This window comes from Brienomyrus brachyistius, chromosome 10 (assembly GCF_023856365.1).
Source record: "Brienomyrus brachyistius isolate T26 chromosome 10, BBRACH_0.4, whole genome shotgun sequence".
Classification (NCBI taxonomy): domain Eukaryota; kingdom Metazoa; phylum Chordata; class Actinopteri; order Osteoglossiformes; family Mormyridae; genus Brienomyrus; species Brienomyrus brachyistius.
The window spans coordinates 6,686,656-6,699,295 of record NC_064542.1 but is presented as its reverse complement, the minus strand read 5'-3'; the positions used below and the strand labels follow the sequence as shown (position 1 = coordinate 6,699,295).

Genomic DNA, 12,640 nt, shown 5'->3' with positions numbered 1-12,640 from the left:
CCCAGCCTTGAAAAATAAAAGCTTAATATTAAGGTGTAAACCAATATACAATAAATTTAATAATTACCATCTGACATTCTAGTGGTGGGGAAATAGTGACTTACCTATATTTACACTTTTGCTTAAGTAGGACAGTGTTTCACTAACTCAGGAGAGAAAAGATAAAAGCAAGAGAGCCAATCAGAAGCAGTTTCTCCAACATTTGCTTTTATTAGACACCGCAAAGCTGTTAAACAACAATCACATCAGTCTATTTGACTGTTAGAATAACAGTAATTCTGGGGTAGTCAGAGGTCATCCTGGCTTCCTGAAGGTGTGTAGAGAGACGGGCATCACATGGCAAACGGACCGAGATGCTGACTGCATTCTCCAGGCATGTGAGCAGAACACCCCCCCCCCCCCCCGCTCAATGCCGTTGACCTTTAATGAACCAGATAGGCTAGAGTGTCCCCGATATCCACGTTTAGGCCGTTCTCCGTCAGCAGCACCTTCTTTGCAGACAGGTCGACCTGGAACGTGGACTTGTCGGAGATGGCCGTCTTGCCCTGTTCCTCCTTCCCCAAGACAGGCAGCCTCCGAGGTCCCAGAAGAGGGTCATCATATCTCATCAGCTTCACTCGTGTCAGATCTAGGATGGTGGAGAAGAGGGGCGTTATATAAAGCTGGCCTCCCGCGGCTGGCATCCGCCTCTCTCACGCCGGGGACATCAACAGCTCCACCTGGCGGACGGCTGAACTTACCTTTGATTGCTCTGTTCGCTCTGGACAGCCGGCGGACGATGCTGTCCTTACTGTCGCCTTGGTGGACGTCCAACTTGGTGCTGAAGAGTCCGTTGGCTGGTTGAGGGTTGATCAAGGACACAGAGACCCCAGGCTGCAAGGGGACAGACAAAGCAGAGGGTTTACATTTAAAGGAAGTTTGGATAAAGACCTCCAGATAAGAGACCTTTTTCATTTTAACAGTGTCTGTATTTGGGTCTTTAACATTCTATATGGGTTTCACTAAACTAAGTACAGTCGAACCTCGTTACTACGTACCCCGGATACAATGTTTTCACCTTTTCAACGTACAGGTTTCTAATTCCCATTTTTAGCCTATGTATTATTCCAATAGCAGCCATTGTTTACAGCATAAACTTCGATACAACATCCAAATTTCTAGAGAAAATAGTAAAACTAACCATCGTTACAACGTACAGCGCTCTCCCCGCCCACCACAACTTGTGTCGCTACATCTACCTGTATCTACCTGATCTTCGCCCGACAATCCACATTTGTCTATTGCGTTGCTTGCCGTTAAATGAGTTGCCTTGACCGATCGTTATTGGACTGAGTAGTAATGGCTTGTTAAGTGTTGTGTGCGTATTCTATGTTTATTAAACCTTGTGAAATACCGGTCATGCCGGTAATTGTGAATTCAGAATAATAATGGAAGTAAAGGATTTTATGATTTAATTTGACCAATATTTCAGAAATATTTTCAGGCCAAATGTCAATTTGGATGCGAATGTTTATTTTGAAAATCCATTTTGAACAGCCGTTGTGTATTTTCGTTGCCGTTTATCACCGGCCGGCACTAAGAACTTGTCAGTAATTTAAGGAAAATTTCAAGGATCCACAGAGCTTTGTTGAATTATTTTACAAGTAATAATGTGTTCGTTTGTTTTGTAGTCAACTTAAGGGTCTGTTCTATTAAAGTTTTATCATTTACATGGATATTTCGTGAGTTCTTTCATCCATCTTGCACCAAGTGGTTACAACGTTCTATGCTTATAACGTACATGGTTTTTGATATCCTGTCTTGTACGTAGTAACGAGGTTCGACTGTATGAGTCAGAGCAGTGCAATGGTACATTTTAAATGCAGAGACGATTTGCTAAAGATGTCCAACAGAAGAGCAAACAGTAAAATCTGATGGGACAGAATAAGCAGCTCCAACATGCAGTAAACAGCGTCAGTCTTCAAAATCACTCTTCTTCACAGTTGATTAATGCATCTCTGTCCAAGAGCATCTGCCTAGAAATGAATCAAAAGGCTCTGCTGATGATCTACCTCCGTTCTGAAGATGCTAAACGGTTTCCCAGGACAACACTCCTCCCTTATTTTGTCATCCGCCTCTGATGCGAATACGACATCGATCTGATCCAGCTGCCAAAGGAATGAAAACCCATCTTTGGAATTGAATACTGATGAAAACGTTAGACACTTGTGTGTCTAAGACACCGATAAATATTATAAATTGAGAAGGATTGACTTTTTCCTCCAAAAAAGGTGATTAATCTCTAGACACCGTTAGATATATGACTAGGGAGAGGAAATGAGTGGTCACCTCAAGGGAGTTGGTTAGGTAAACCATGTTCTCCAGGAGAACCGCTCTCTCATCAAACTCTAGCTCCAGGTCCAGAACACGTGGTCCATTCTTCTGCAGGTTTTCCTGTGAATCGGGAGAGCTGTGTTAAGATGGATCCGCTGTCACAATGCTCAGTGCTCCTGCGGCACAACATTTCGGAGAGCCGAGGCGGTGTTCCGCGAAGCAGGATCTCCCGGTTAGCTGGGTGTCATGACTGTCCAATAATAATCCTCCTTACTTACACTCTTACTGGACATTCAGCTTAAATTAACCCAGCTAACTGTAAATCCTACTTCATGGAACACCCCCCCCACCCCGGTCTGAGACACGCAAACGGACACATGGTGAGATTCCCAAACTGAAACGCGGAGGCTGGAGACCTGAGAGCCATTCTGACGCCTGCCCACCTTGATCATAGCCACAAAGGGCATCACCCTCTTCATGTACTTTTTGAGCTCTGGCAGGGCGCCCAACTCCCCCACGATCGCCTTGTTGTCGGGCAGCTTCCCGTCGTCGGCCTGGAGACGGAGCAGAGGCAGGCGAGTCAGCGGGCTTGGCCGTCCGGGGTGGCTCAGCGGGCCCCTCGATGCAGCCCCACTCAGCCTGCTGGTGTCACTGCGGCAGTAACATTAACCTAACTGGCTAAATGGTGTTTGGAGGAGCCGTAACGGTGAAAGGACCCACAAAGCTTACCTGCAAAACCTACGTCATAATACTTTGTAATAAGAATGAAATAAATGACCAGATGATCAAAAATAAATAAATACATAAATAAAAATCGAAGTCTTGCTGACTTTCTGCTTGAAGACTGGAATCGGCGTAAACAGGCCGGAGACGGGTGCACTGTGTGACAATCCGCCTTTCCAAAGGCAACCAGGAGGAGGCGCTGACGGACCACTTGCCTTGTAGTGCTTTGCCAGCAGGGAGAGGGTGCAGTGCTGCCATGGGGGGTAGCTTTTAGCCACGTAGATGGTGCAGTGCGACGGCTTCCCTGGAGCTTTGCTGTCCCCTTTCTGTACCAAGGCAGGACCACAGGTCAGTCTAGCACACCCACCTCAGGTCCACACGGCCATGCGACACCCATTACCGAGTCACATGACCCAACGGGACAGAAAAAGCCATTTTAAATCATTGATTCGCATTTTACATAACAACCTCCGGAATAATCCTAAGCCTGTTCCCCCTTAAAAGCGCCCTGAACCTGCCCAGTGAGCTCATGGTACATGACAGCTGTCAGGTTCCGTCAAGTCGCAGCCTCTGGGGCTTTTCACAGACCGGAGGAGAAAGCCTGCGGTACCCCAGCGGGCTGCGCCGCATTCCTGAGTGCCCCAGTGCATCCCTGCATGACCCATCACCCCCGCAGAACCAGAGCCATGCTAGCAAGAGACGTGTGGTGTCGAATGATCCATTACGGAACAAGAGATAAAAACACTCAGTGACAGGAGTGAGGAGCCCCTCACACTCCTCCAGGAGACCCCATCCAAACACCCCACCCACGTCAGCCGGTACCTTGTTCTTCGGGGGATGCATGTAGGCCCTGAGTCTCAGCCGCAGGTCGTGAGCCGTCTCCATGAGGTACTGGGAGGAGCGGATCAGGACCTCGTCCACCGGGCCGGGCACGGGCCACGAGGCCTTCATCAGAGAGTCGGGCTGAGGGGATGGAAGAACGCAGGGGAGTAAGCAAATACGCTCTAAATGCCTGGGAAAGGATATTAAGCTGCAGGCCAACTCATCAGGGAATCCCAATAAGAACAATCCCCCTGAAACCAGAGGGACACTGACAAAGCCGCACAGCCGTCATACAGCCATGACGTGTGATGTTCCTTCAGCTAATCTGTGAGGATAAACACCCCCTAAAGAGAGCAGAGATGACATTCAGGTGGCTGTCTGAAGGGGTCCCACATGCGGCCCCCGCCGCCATGGGGCTCCCCAGCCTCACCTTCTTCAGGAGGGCCCAGACGTGCTCACACAGGTGAGGGCAGATGGGCGCCAGAAGCAGCGTCTGATTGGTGATGAACTGGAACACCAGCTCCCTGTGCATGCCCTCCATCGCCAGCTCCCGGTACCTGTCTTTCACCGCCTGCCGAGGGACACGCAAAGAGGGTGGGACTGGGCACGTGCAGGGGGCGGGACTGGGCGTGGGCGTGCGATTGGACAGCCTACCTGGAACTCAAAGAAGCCGCACTTCAGCGCCTCCTTATACATCATCCTCTCGTAGTGCTGCTCCGTCCTCAAGATGCCAGCATTCATCTCACTGCGGACAAAGCCAATCACGTTAGGACGTCAGCCTTGAGGGACGACAACCCCCTGCTCCACACGCACACTCCCGACGATGCGAGACGCGGATTTGGAGTTGCCAACCTTACAAAGACGCGATCGTTGAAGGAGTCCGCCGGCCCTGTGCGCAGGGATCCCTGATTGGCCATTGTGTCCTTCACCCACTCCAGCCAGGTGTAGAGGCGCAGGATGCCAGCGTCGGCCATGGCCTCCACAAAGTTGGCATCCTCCACGGTATCCCCCGCGTCGGCCAGCGCCAGGCGCATCCCTGGCAAGACAGGCGTGGGGAAATGAGACAGAGGCAGACACCACAGAGGCATGTGGAGCTGAGGGTGGAGCGCCCTGCAAGAGTCCGGAGATCAGGGTCCGATCCGTTCAGCTGTATCTCAATCACTACCGAGCCCCAGAGACTGACTGAGTTCCTATAACTATGCCAACAAACTAGGGCTGAAAACTAACAACATAGCAGTACTGCCGCAATGGGACGCCATTGTACTCTGCGCAGTGTAACATCACCTTTTAGTTTTGTGATAAGTTGAACTACTCCCATAATCATGTAGTGATATTGAAGGAAAACATTTGCTATAATGAACTGAAACAGTTGTGAAATCATGTTAATAAAATTTAAAAACGATGCATTAATTTAAAATATTGATGTTGATGCATTTTCAGCGTCGACATCGACTACGTTGACTAATCACGGCAGCCCTACGGCAAACATTAATATACATTAATTTTTCAACAAACGGCTGCTTACCGTCAGCAGAGAACTTGTTGATAGCTTGGCTCAGGGTGAGAAAATTACCAGTGGATTTGGACATCTGAAAAAAATGATAATATTCAGAAACAAAACTATGATGAAAAGTGATCTGACAACTGGACACTTCCTGTCAAGGCCACACCAACTGCAGAAACATGGGGGGGGGGGGGGGTCTCACCTTCTCTGAATTCAGAAGCAGGTGCCCATTGGCTCTGACAGCCTGGGGCCACTTCCCACTGACAACAAAGAGCAGAGTTTTTCTTTACAAGATTCATGTTATCAGCTTAATGCAACTGATCTTACATTGAGACCTAAAATGTTTAGGCTAAAGAATGTGGGATCAAGCTAAAATAACAGATGGGTGTTCAGTTTTAATTAGCAAAACATTGAATTCCTTCGTGATATAATGCCCTACAAAGGCAAAACACAGTAACTGCATATTTTATCAAAACTGATAAAACTGAAATTGGTCTTTTTAGGCTCTGTTTTATCTCAGGGCATAATCTCTTAGCTCAGCTATGCTCAGCTTTTGAAGAAATAAGATTGTGAAAATTGCAGTAACTATAAAATCCACACTAACACCGAGGCAGAAAAGCCCTATTCTCAGTGTCATAGTAGTTCTGCCTTTGTAGGGCAGTACAATGAGGGGCCGTTATCTTCCTGCGAGGAGACCACACCATCCCAGAGGTACTGCACTTACGGGTCATTGGGCCACATGGCTACGTGGTTGTACAGGTAGTAGGAGAGGTGATTGGGCACCAGGTCTTTCCCCGAAACACGGACATCCACGGGGTACCAGTACTCAAACTCCCGTCGGAGCTTCTGCAAGCTCTCCTTTGAGATACTGGTACTGGGGAAGGGGGCGTCCTTGAAGAAGATATAATCCCACACCTCCCGGGTCATCTGCTCCGGCCTGAAGGGTGACCAAACAGAGCAGAAGGTGGTGCTTGGTACTGCATACACACAAACAAACATGATTGTGTTCAACTTTATGGGGTCCATTCATTCATTCATTTGTATGGGAAAAACCCTAATCCCAAAAAGGACGAGCTTAACCCCCACCCAGCCCTAACCTTAACCATAAGTAACCAAACAAAACACAAGCCTTTTGGCACAAAATTGAGTTTCCCCTTATGGGGACTGAAAAAAAAAATAGGCCCCGCAACGTGAAAACAACAGGTTCTTAATCACATTGTGGGGACATCTGGTCCCCACGATGTACGGTATACATAACCCACACAGACACACACAGAGCAGAAATGAGAGGCATACCGGACACCCAGAGGCGAAGGCCCCTGGCCATTGAGCACCCCCCCCTGCAGCAGGTGAGCCACAGCGTAGTACGCCATGTAGATGGTGGAGTCAGACAGCGACTCAATCAGCCACTGCTCGTCCCACGGCAGCCGTGTTCCTGTGAAGGGGTGGAGGTTACGCAGTTACGCATCTTAGACTATAAAGAGTTTTGTCGATGCGGTATGGAGGCATGAGCGTTTTACGTCCTGCTGACCTAGGCCGTAGGTACGAGAGCAGGCATGCTCCTTAAGCCAGGCCAGGGTCGCCTCAAAGTTCTTCCTGGTCTCATCACAGAACCTAAAAGGGACGAGACCCGTCAGAGTCTTAGCAGAACCAGGACCTGACCTGAAGCAGAGGTGCAGGACCGCGGCCGAAATCAGAGTTAATAAAATAAGTCATGATCTCTACACTGGTTACTGTACAAAGATGGCGGTTTCATTCTGGGGACGCAGCTCTGAGTGAGACTCACGTCTCCATCTGTTTGAGGACGTCAGAAGCCTGTCCTTTCCAGTCAGTGTCCCCATAGTCCAAGTACCTGACAGGAGGGCAAAGCACCATTAACAGTGCTACAGTACAGTGCAGTGATACAGAATACGCTCTTCATAAGGGCCGGAGGCTCCGCCCCCAACCTCAGACTCACCACTGGTCACAAAGAGCCACCACACACTCATCCGCTGACCGTGACATCACCTGCTTCTCTGGTTCCATATAGATCAAGGCCTCACCCTGAAACAGACAATCCAATCCAGTTTTATTTGAACACAACATTGCATTGTTTCAAAGCGCTAACCCTAACCAGACCCAAAGGGGGAGCCCACCTTCTCCACCATCATTTTCTGGATCGGCTTTTTCACATCCTGGACTTTCTGTCCTTTGTATCCATCCACCAGCATGACCTAGAGAGAGCCAATCAAAGGAGAAGCTCATATGCCATGAAACGCCATCTCAGCGTGGAGCTTCGTGACACTGCCAACTCACCCCTTCGTAGAAGCCCTTGAGGTAGACCTTCTCCTTAGCCTCGGCTAGCTTCTCCCGGTCGTTCTGGCTCTGGATCTTGAGCTCATCACACACCAGTGGAGCCGAGAGGTTCCCATAGCCAGGAATGTCGATGATGGGAACCTACAGGGGCAGCGAGAGTTAGCCTGACAGAGCACTGGGGGCCAGGGACAGCGTTTCCAGCAAAGACAGGCGGCGCACTGACCGGCTCGTACGGCAGCACCATCTCATCACTGATGCCGTACTTCTCCCTCAAAGCCTATGTGAGCAGGTTCAAAGGACAGTGTCAAAGCACAGCTGACGAAAGGCTCACCAAATTCATCAGTGAAAAAAAGAGGAGGAGTGAAGCAGACAGGCGACTCAAACTCACCTGCTTCTTCTTTATATCCCTGAGAGCAGCGATGTCATCCGGGGCATCAGAAGGCACGCTAGTGACCACGCCGGTCCCTGCGACCACAGGACACGCAGCTCTCATACGGTACAGTTCTCACACAGATCAGCTGACCTGTTTACCCGAAGTCCGTGCCTTTTCCCGTTTACAGTAGCTCCCCGACTTTGAAACTCCCCCCCCCCCCCTCCTGAAAACAGCGACCAATTTCCAAACCAAACTGAAAAGCTTTTTGATTGTTGCTTGCCATATTGCTTTACTTTACTAAGTTCTGAGTAAGCGTCTGAATTTTTGAAAAGCACTATATCAATAAAATATTATCATTATCATCATCATCATTATTATCTAAGCTCACACTGGAGAAATGGTTGATTATAAATGCATCTTTGAATTACAATAAAGGAGGAGCGGTCTGCATTGGGGAAACCTTCCTAGCATTACATACTCATCTCTGTGTATCATTATTCCTATATTTAAAAACAAAACTGTAATGTGGGCAATACCTTTGTCATCCTTGATAGTAAGCATCGGCAGTGCATATATAACCTTGTAAGAGGTCAGCGGGGCACTCAGAGAGCAGCCAAGAATGTCCTGGAAGGAGGGGAGAGAATCAGTAGGGAAACCAGCAAAGCCAGCTTGATGTAAATAAGAGGAGCATCACTGAATTTTCAGAAGAGGAACAAGTGCAAAATGAAGGGTTTGTGCCATTGTATTATGTGTCCATGATGTAACCACAAAAGGGGAGAATACAGTGGACCGGACTTCTGGTTGTAAGTCACCCACCTGGCCTAGAAGCTGCATGATCTCAGGAATCACCCCATTCTCCATGGTGAAGTCCTGGTAGGACATGTTCCTGGCCGACCTTCGTGTGCAGATGAAGACGTCCTTGTTCACCGTCTCAAAGGCAATGTACTTCATGTCAGGTCTGACCCAGCAGTTGGTCTGTCCAAACATCGTCTCTGGCCGTAGAGTGGCTGCTACCAGGAAGACGTTCCTCCCCTTAAGTGCACTGCAAAAGTTGACATGAGACGCACTCCACACCACTGATGACCAGCTTTGTTTTAACTACCAACATGTCAGTTAACCACATTGAGTTACCTTAGTTTTGAAGGGTATGGATCAAGGATCTTCATTTTAATGAGGGTATATTCCTGTGGTCCTACACCCTACAGAAGGCATGAGGAATGGGTCAGAAGAAACACACACGCGTGCACACACACACGCGTGCACACACACACGCGTGCACACACACACGCGTGCACACAATGTGACACATGGGAGATTCAGACACTGCTATCCCACCTCTCCTGTCTGCCTGTCATGGTCCATGCAAGGCTGTCCATCCTTGGGAGAATAAATGGTGTACCTATGAAAAGTTTAAAACATGTTACCTTTCCTATTTTTTGGTGTAAACATTCACTGACAGTACTTTAGTGGTGTAAGGATACAACACTGCATCATTTTTGGGGGCAAAATCCTCCGTAAAGATACCTCTACTTCTGGGTTGTGCACCAATGTTCACGTGTTGCAGGAGGATGCGTAAAGTAGCAGTACCACACCCGATTTTCCGAAACATACGGAGGTCCGTTAATATTCATAAACGAAGAGCTACCTGATGATATTTGCACTATAACACTTTTGGGAATCTCACCCGTCGCTCTAATGGTTAAGATAATCTTTGCACTGCAATGTTCCACTTTTTGCTATCTACGATGTTAAAAAAAATAATAATAATTTAGATTATCAAAAATAATCAAGTAATTGATAAACCAAATCGTTGCTTGCGCCGTTCTCTGAATAAGGGTAATCGAATCAAATCAAGGCCAACAATTTCACTGAGGTCCAGGTGAAAGCGCCCACATCTCACCTCTTGCCAAACTTGATCTTATTCTTTTCTTTTAGGGTTACAAATTGCCACCTGACAAAAGAGTCATAGAAGGGATTGACATCAGTTGTGATGAAGGATCTTCGCCAGTCCACCTGCAATGCAACAATATGGAAGATAAAGCCACGTTCGACACAAGCGAAATGCATGCGAAACACAAAAATGTCGACCGGCACGTTCAGCAGGAATGTCAGTCACATGGTGCCAGGCGTCTTGTGACGAGGCTCCAGCTCGCCTCCTCTTTGACATCCCAAGCCATGGAGACGCAGACGCGCTCCTCACCTTCAATCCCATGTCCTTCAGGTCCTGAACCGCCAGTGGGGGGAAGTAATCCAGCCAATGAGCTGCGTCCGCAAACCTGACAATCTCTGCATCTCGCAGGCCAAGTGACTTCATGATGTCCCACTGAAACTTCGCTCCTCCGGATTTGGCAGCAGCTTTACTCTGTGGCCGATGGGACGACGTCAAAAGCAAGAGTATTTTACATATGAGAAAGAAAACACACAGAATTAAGCCCCCTCGTCACCTCCAGACCGTATTTACGGGATCACACGGCGCCACACCTTCTTCCCCTTCGTCTTGTCCTTGATTATGATCTCATCTCCTGCGTTTTGCTTTGGCTCCTCTTCCTCCTCCTCATCGGGGAACTGGGGTGGGTTACCGTAAAGCTCGATCTCTCGCTTCAGCTTGTCTGCACAGGCCTGGAAAATGAATGAGCTGTTAAAAAAAAAAAGCAGTGATACTAAAAAATTCAGTAAACGCTCACTAGGGACATATCGACGACGTCAAAGTGATCAGAACGGCAGTGACTCACTTTGATGGGCATTCCTGTACAGTGCAGTCCGAAAGGAAAGAGACATCGTTTCCCTTTCAAGCGCTGGTATCCCATGGCAAACTGAAGGGCAAGACCATACACAGTAAGGCACACGAGTAGTCTGCAAGATCGAAGGCCATCGTAGAGCAAGTATCAGAGAGAGAACATTACCTCACACTTTGACAGGCAGAATGTGTGACCCAGATGAAGTCTTCCATTCATGTACGGGTAGGGGAACGTTACGAGGTACTTGTTCTTACTGGAGCGTAATGAAAAGGGGGTGTTAGTATTTACTATGTTTTATTATAAGATTTCAGCCTCTCTACACACACATCCTCAGTAATGTACTAGGCAAAGGTAGGTATTACATGGAAAAAAGTGAGATCATTGTGTAAAAAAAAAAATCTGTTGCCATAATGAAATTCATAAACCAAAAGAACATTTTATCACACAGAATAAGACCTAGCAACAGCTACATTTCATGGAACTGTCTAGTCTACCTAATGCCACAAAAACGTCTAGCATCAGTCATCTTAACCAATCAAGGAACAATAGACTCGTATAACATCCATTCCAGATGCACTCATCTGCCAACCTGCCCCCCCCCCCCCCCCCCGCTAATCGTGCTGCTAATTGTAATCCACGAGATCTGTTGCTAATTACATGGTTTCAGCCTCTCTACAGTACTTTGATTCACCATTCAGCTCGATATTGTACATATGTATATATTGCATATTATTTTCCATTTTATTTTGGATTTTATTTACAGCTTAAGTGGGAAGCATATAGTTAAGTTGTGCATGTAGAATAACACTAAAGTTGATCTAGTCTAGTTTAATATGCATGCAAAGATAAGTTATGCTTTAAACTACTTGTCAAAGCCGTGCACTTATTTTTCATTAACATTAGGAGGAAAAAACACTGCAGTTAGTTATATGGGCGAGTAATTACTCTACCTGGCCAGGGATTCCTCTTATTTAAATGTGCTCTTCTGTCGTTATAAAGCACTTTAAATTGTGCTATATAAAAAAAAAACTTGCCTTGCCAGACAGTGATCGTACTTACTTCTCGGTTTGCTCTGGTGTGCTGGGCGAATCACATTCAAACACCTTCTCCTTCTCCCATTTCTTCTGGACTTCACGTTCTATCTTTCGTAGAAAGGCAAGTTTGGCAGTTCCTTTCCGTTCCTGCGGCACGAATGCATGAGACACCCCCGGCTAAGTAATTCTGACACATTGATGGGCTGCTAATGGCACTGGCATTGGCATGTAGCGGCGCTAAAACCATTTAAATCGTTGTAGATCTTGTATATCTGAGATCTAGGTACCTCGACATGCACACGTTTTTACACTGAGAGGAACAATATCAACCCTATTTTGCTAGGAGCTAGCTAACCATAGCTATTAAGCTATACAGTAAGGCACGTTTGGAGCAGTTAAAATACATATTTTAACAAGCTGCAAATGACTACAATACGACCTAAAGATTGAGAAAATTGTATCTCACCGTCATTTTCAGTACGACAGGTGCTTCCCAAACAAACAAAAACTTCCAATAGCTCCCACTTAGCACCAAGTCCACACCATCAAACTCGGAAACGCGTGGATAAAGGCAGACCAGGGCCGTAACTTAAGAATACGATTGCATGCTGGTTACAACGCCGTCCATTTCTGAAACTGCATATCCCAGGTATCTCCATAAAGGCAACGTCTCGCGGAGGTTTTTCAGCAAAGCATTGTGGGTTTTGAATTGCTTTTATACTAAAACGGTCGCCTGTGTTGAAAAATACCAAATGAGGACATGTATGTACTAGGCCTGCATATCATGTGGGCCTGTAAATGGCCCACAAGTGCAGTTCCTTAAGAATTCTTTCACTTA

The 12,640-nt window shown here is 47.2% G+C and overlaps 1 protein-coding gene across 1 annotated transcript; it reads right to left on the bottom strand.

Annotated features, from left to right (window-relative positions):
* Positions 1-190: 190 nt before the first annotated feature.
* On the bottom strand, positions 191-12,434 carry lars1b (leucyl-tRNA synthetase 1b). Its single transcript, XM_049027304.1, has 32 exons — positions 12,269-12,434; positions 11,828-11,949; positions 10,934-11,021; positions 10,763-10,843; positions 10,512-10,649; positions 10,231-10,392; positions 9,931-10,043; positions 9,366-9,429; positions 9,162-9,229; positions 8,847-9,072; positions 8,567-8,654; positions 8,046-8,122; positions 7,881-7,934; positions 7,658-7,798; positions 7,498-7,575; positions 7,320-7,405; positions 7,149-7,214; positions 6,894-6,976; positions 6,659-6,797; positions 6,087-6,299; positions 5,565-5,622; positions 5,384-5,447; positions 4,711-4,894; positions 4,513-4,603; positions 4,289-4,429; positions 3,859-3,999; positions 3,252-3,362; positions 2,757-2,867; positions 2,329-2,433; positions 2,052-2,147; positions 741-873; positions 191-628 (listed from the first exon to the last, which is right to left on the bottom strand). Exons 1-32 carry the CDS (start codon positions 12,272-12,274, stop codon positions 423-425), a joined length of 3,534 nt encoding a protein of 1,177 aa, XP_048883261.1. The 5' UTR covers positions 12,275-12,434; the 3' UTR covers positions 191-422.
* Positions 12,435-12,640: the final 206 nt, after the last annotated feature.

Bases quoted from the DNA above. Each gene is read 5' to 3' on its own strand.
- lars1b (XM_049027304.1), bottom strand. The intron at 6,798-6,893 runs GTCAGCAGGACG...ACCCCTTCACAG, and splicing joins CTCTCGTACCTACGGCCTAG to GAACACGGCTGCCGTGGGAC. The intron at 3,363-3,858 runs GTACCGGCTGAC...GCCTTGGTACAG, and splicing joins TGCATCCCCCGAAGAACAAG to AAAGGGGACAGCAAAGCTCC.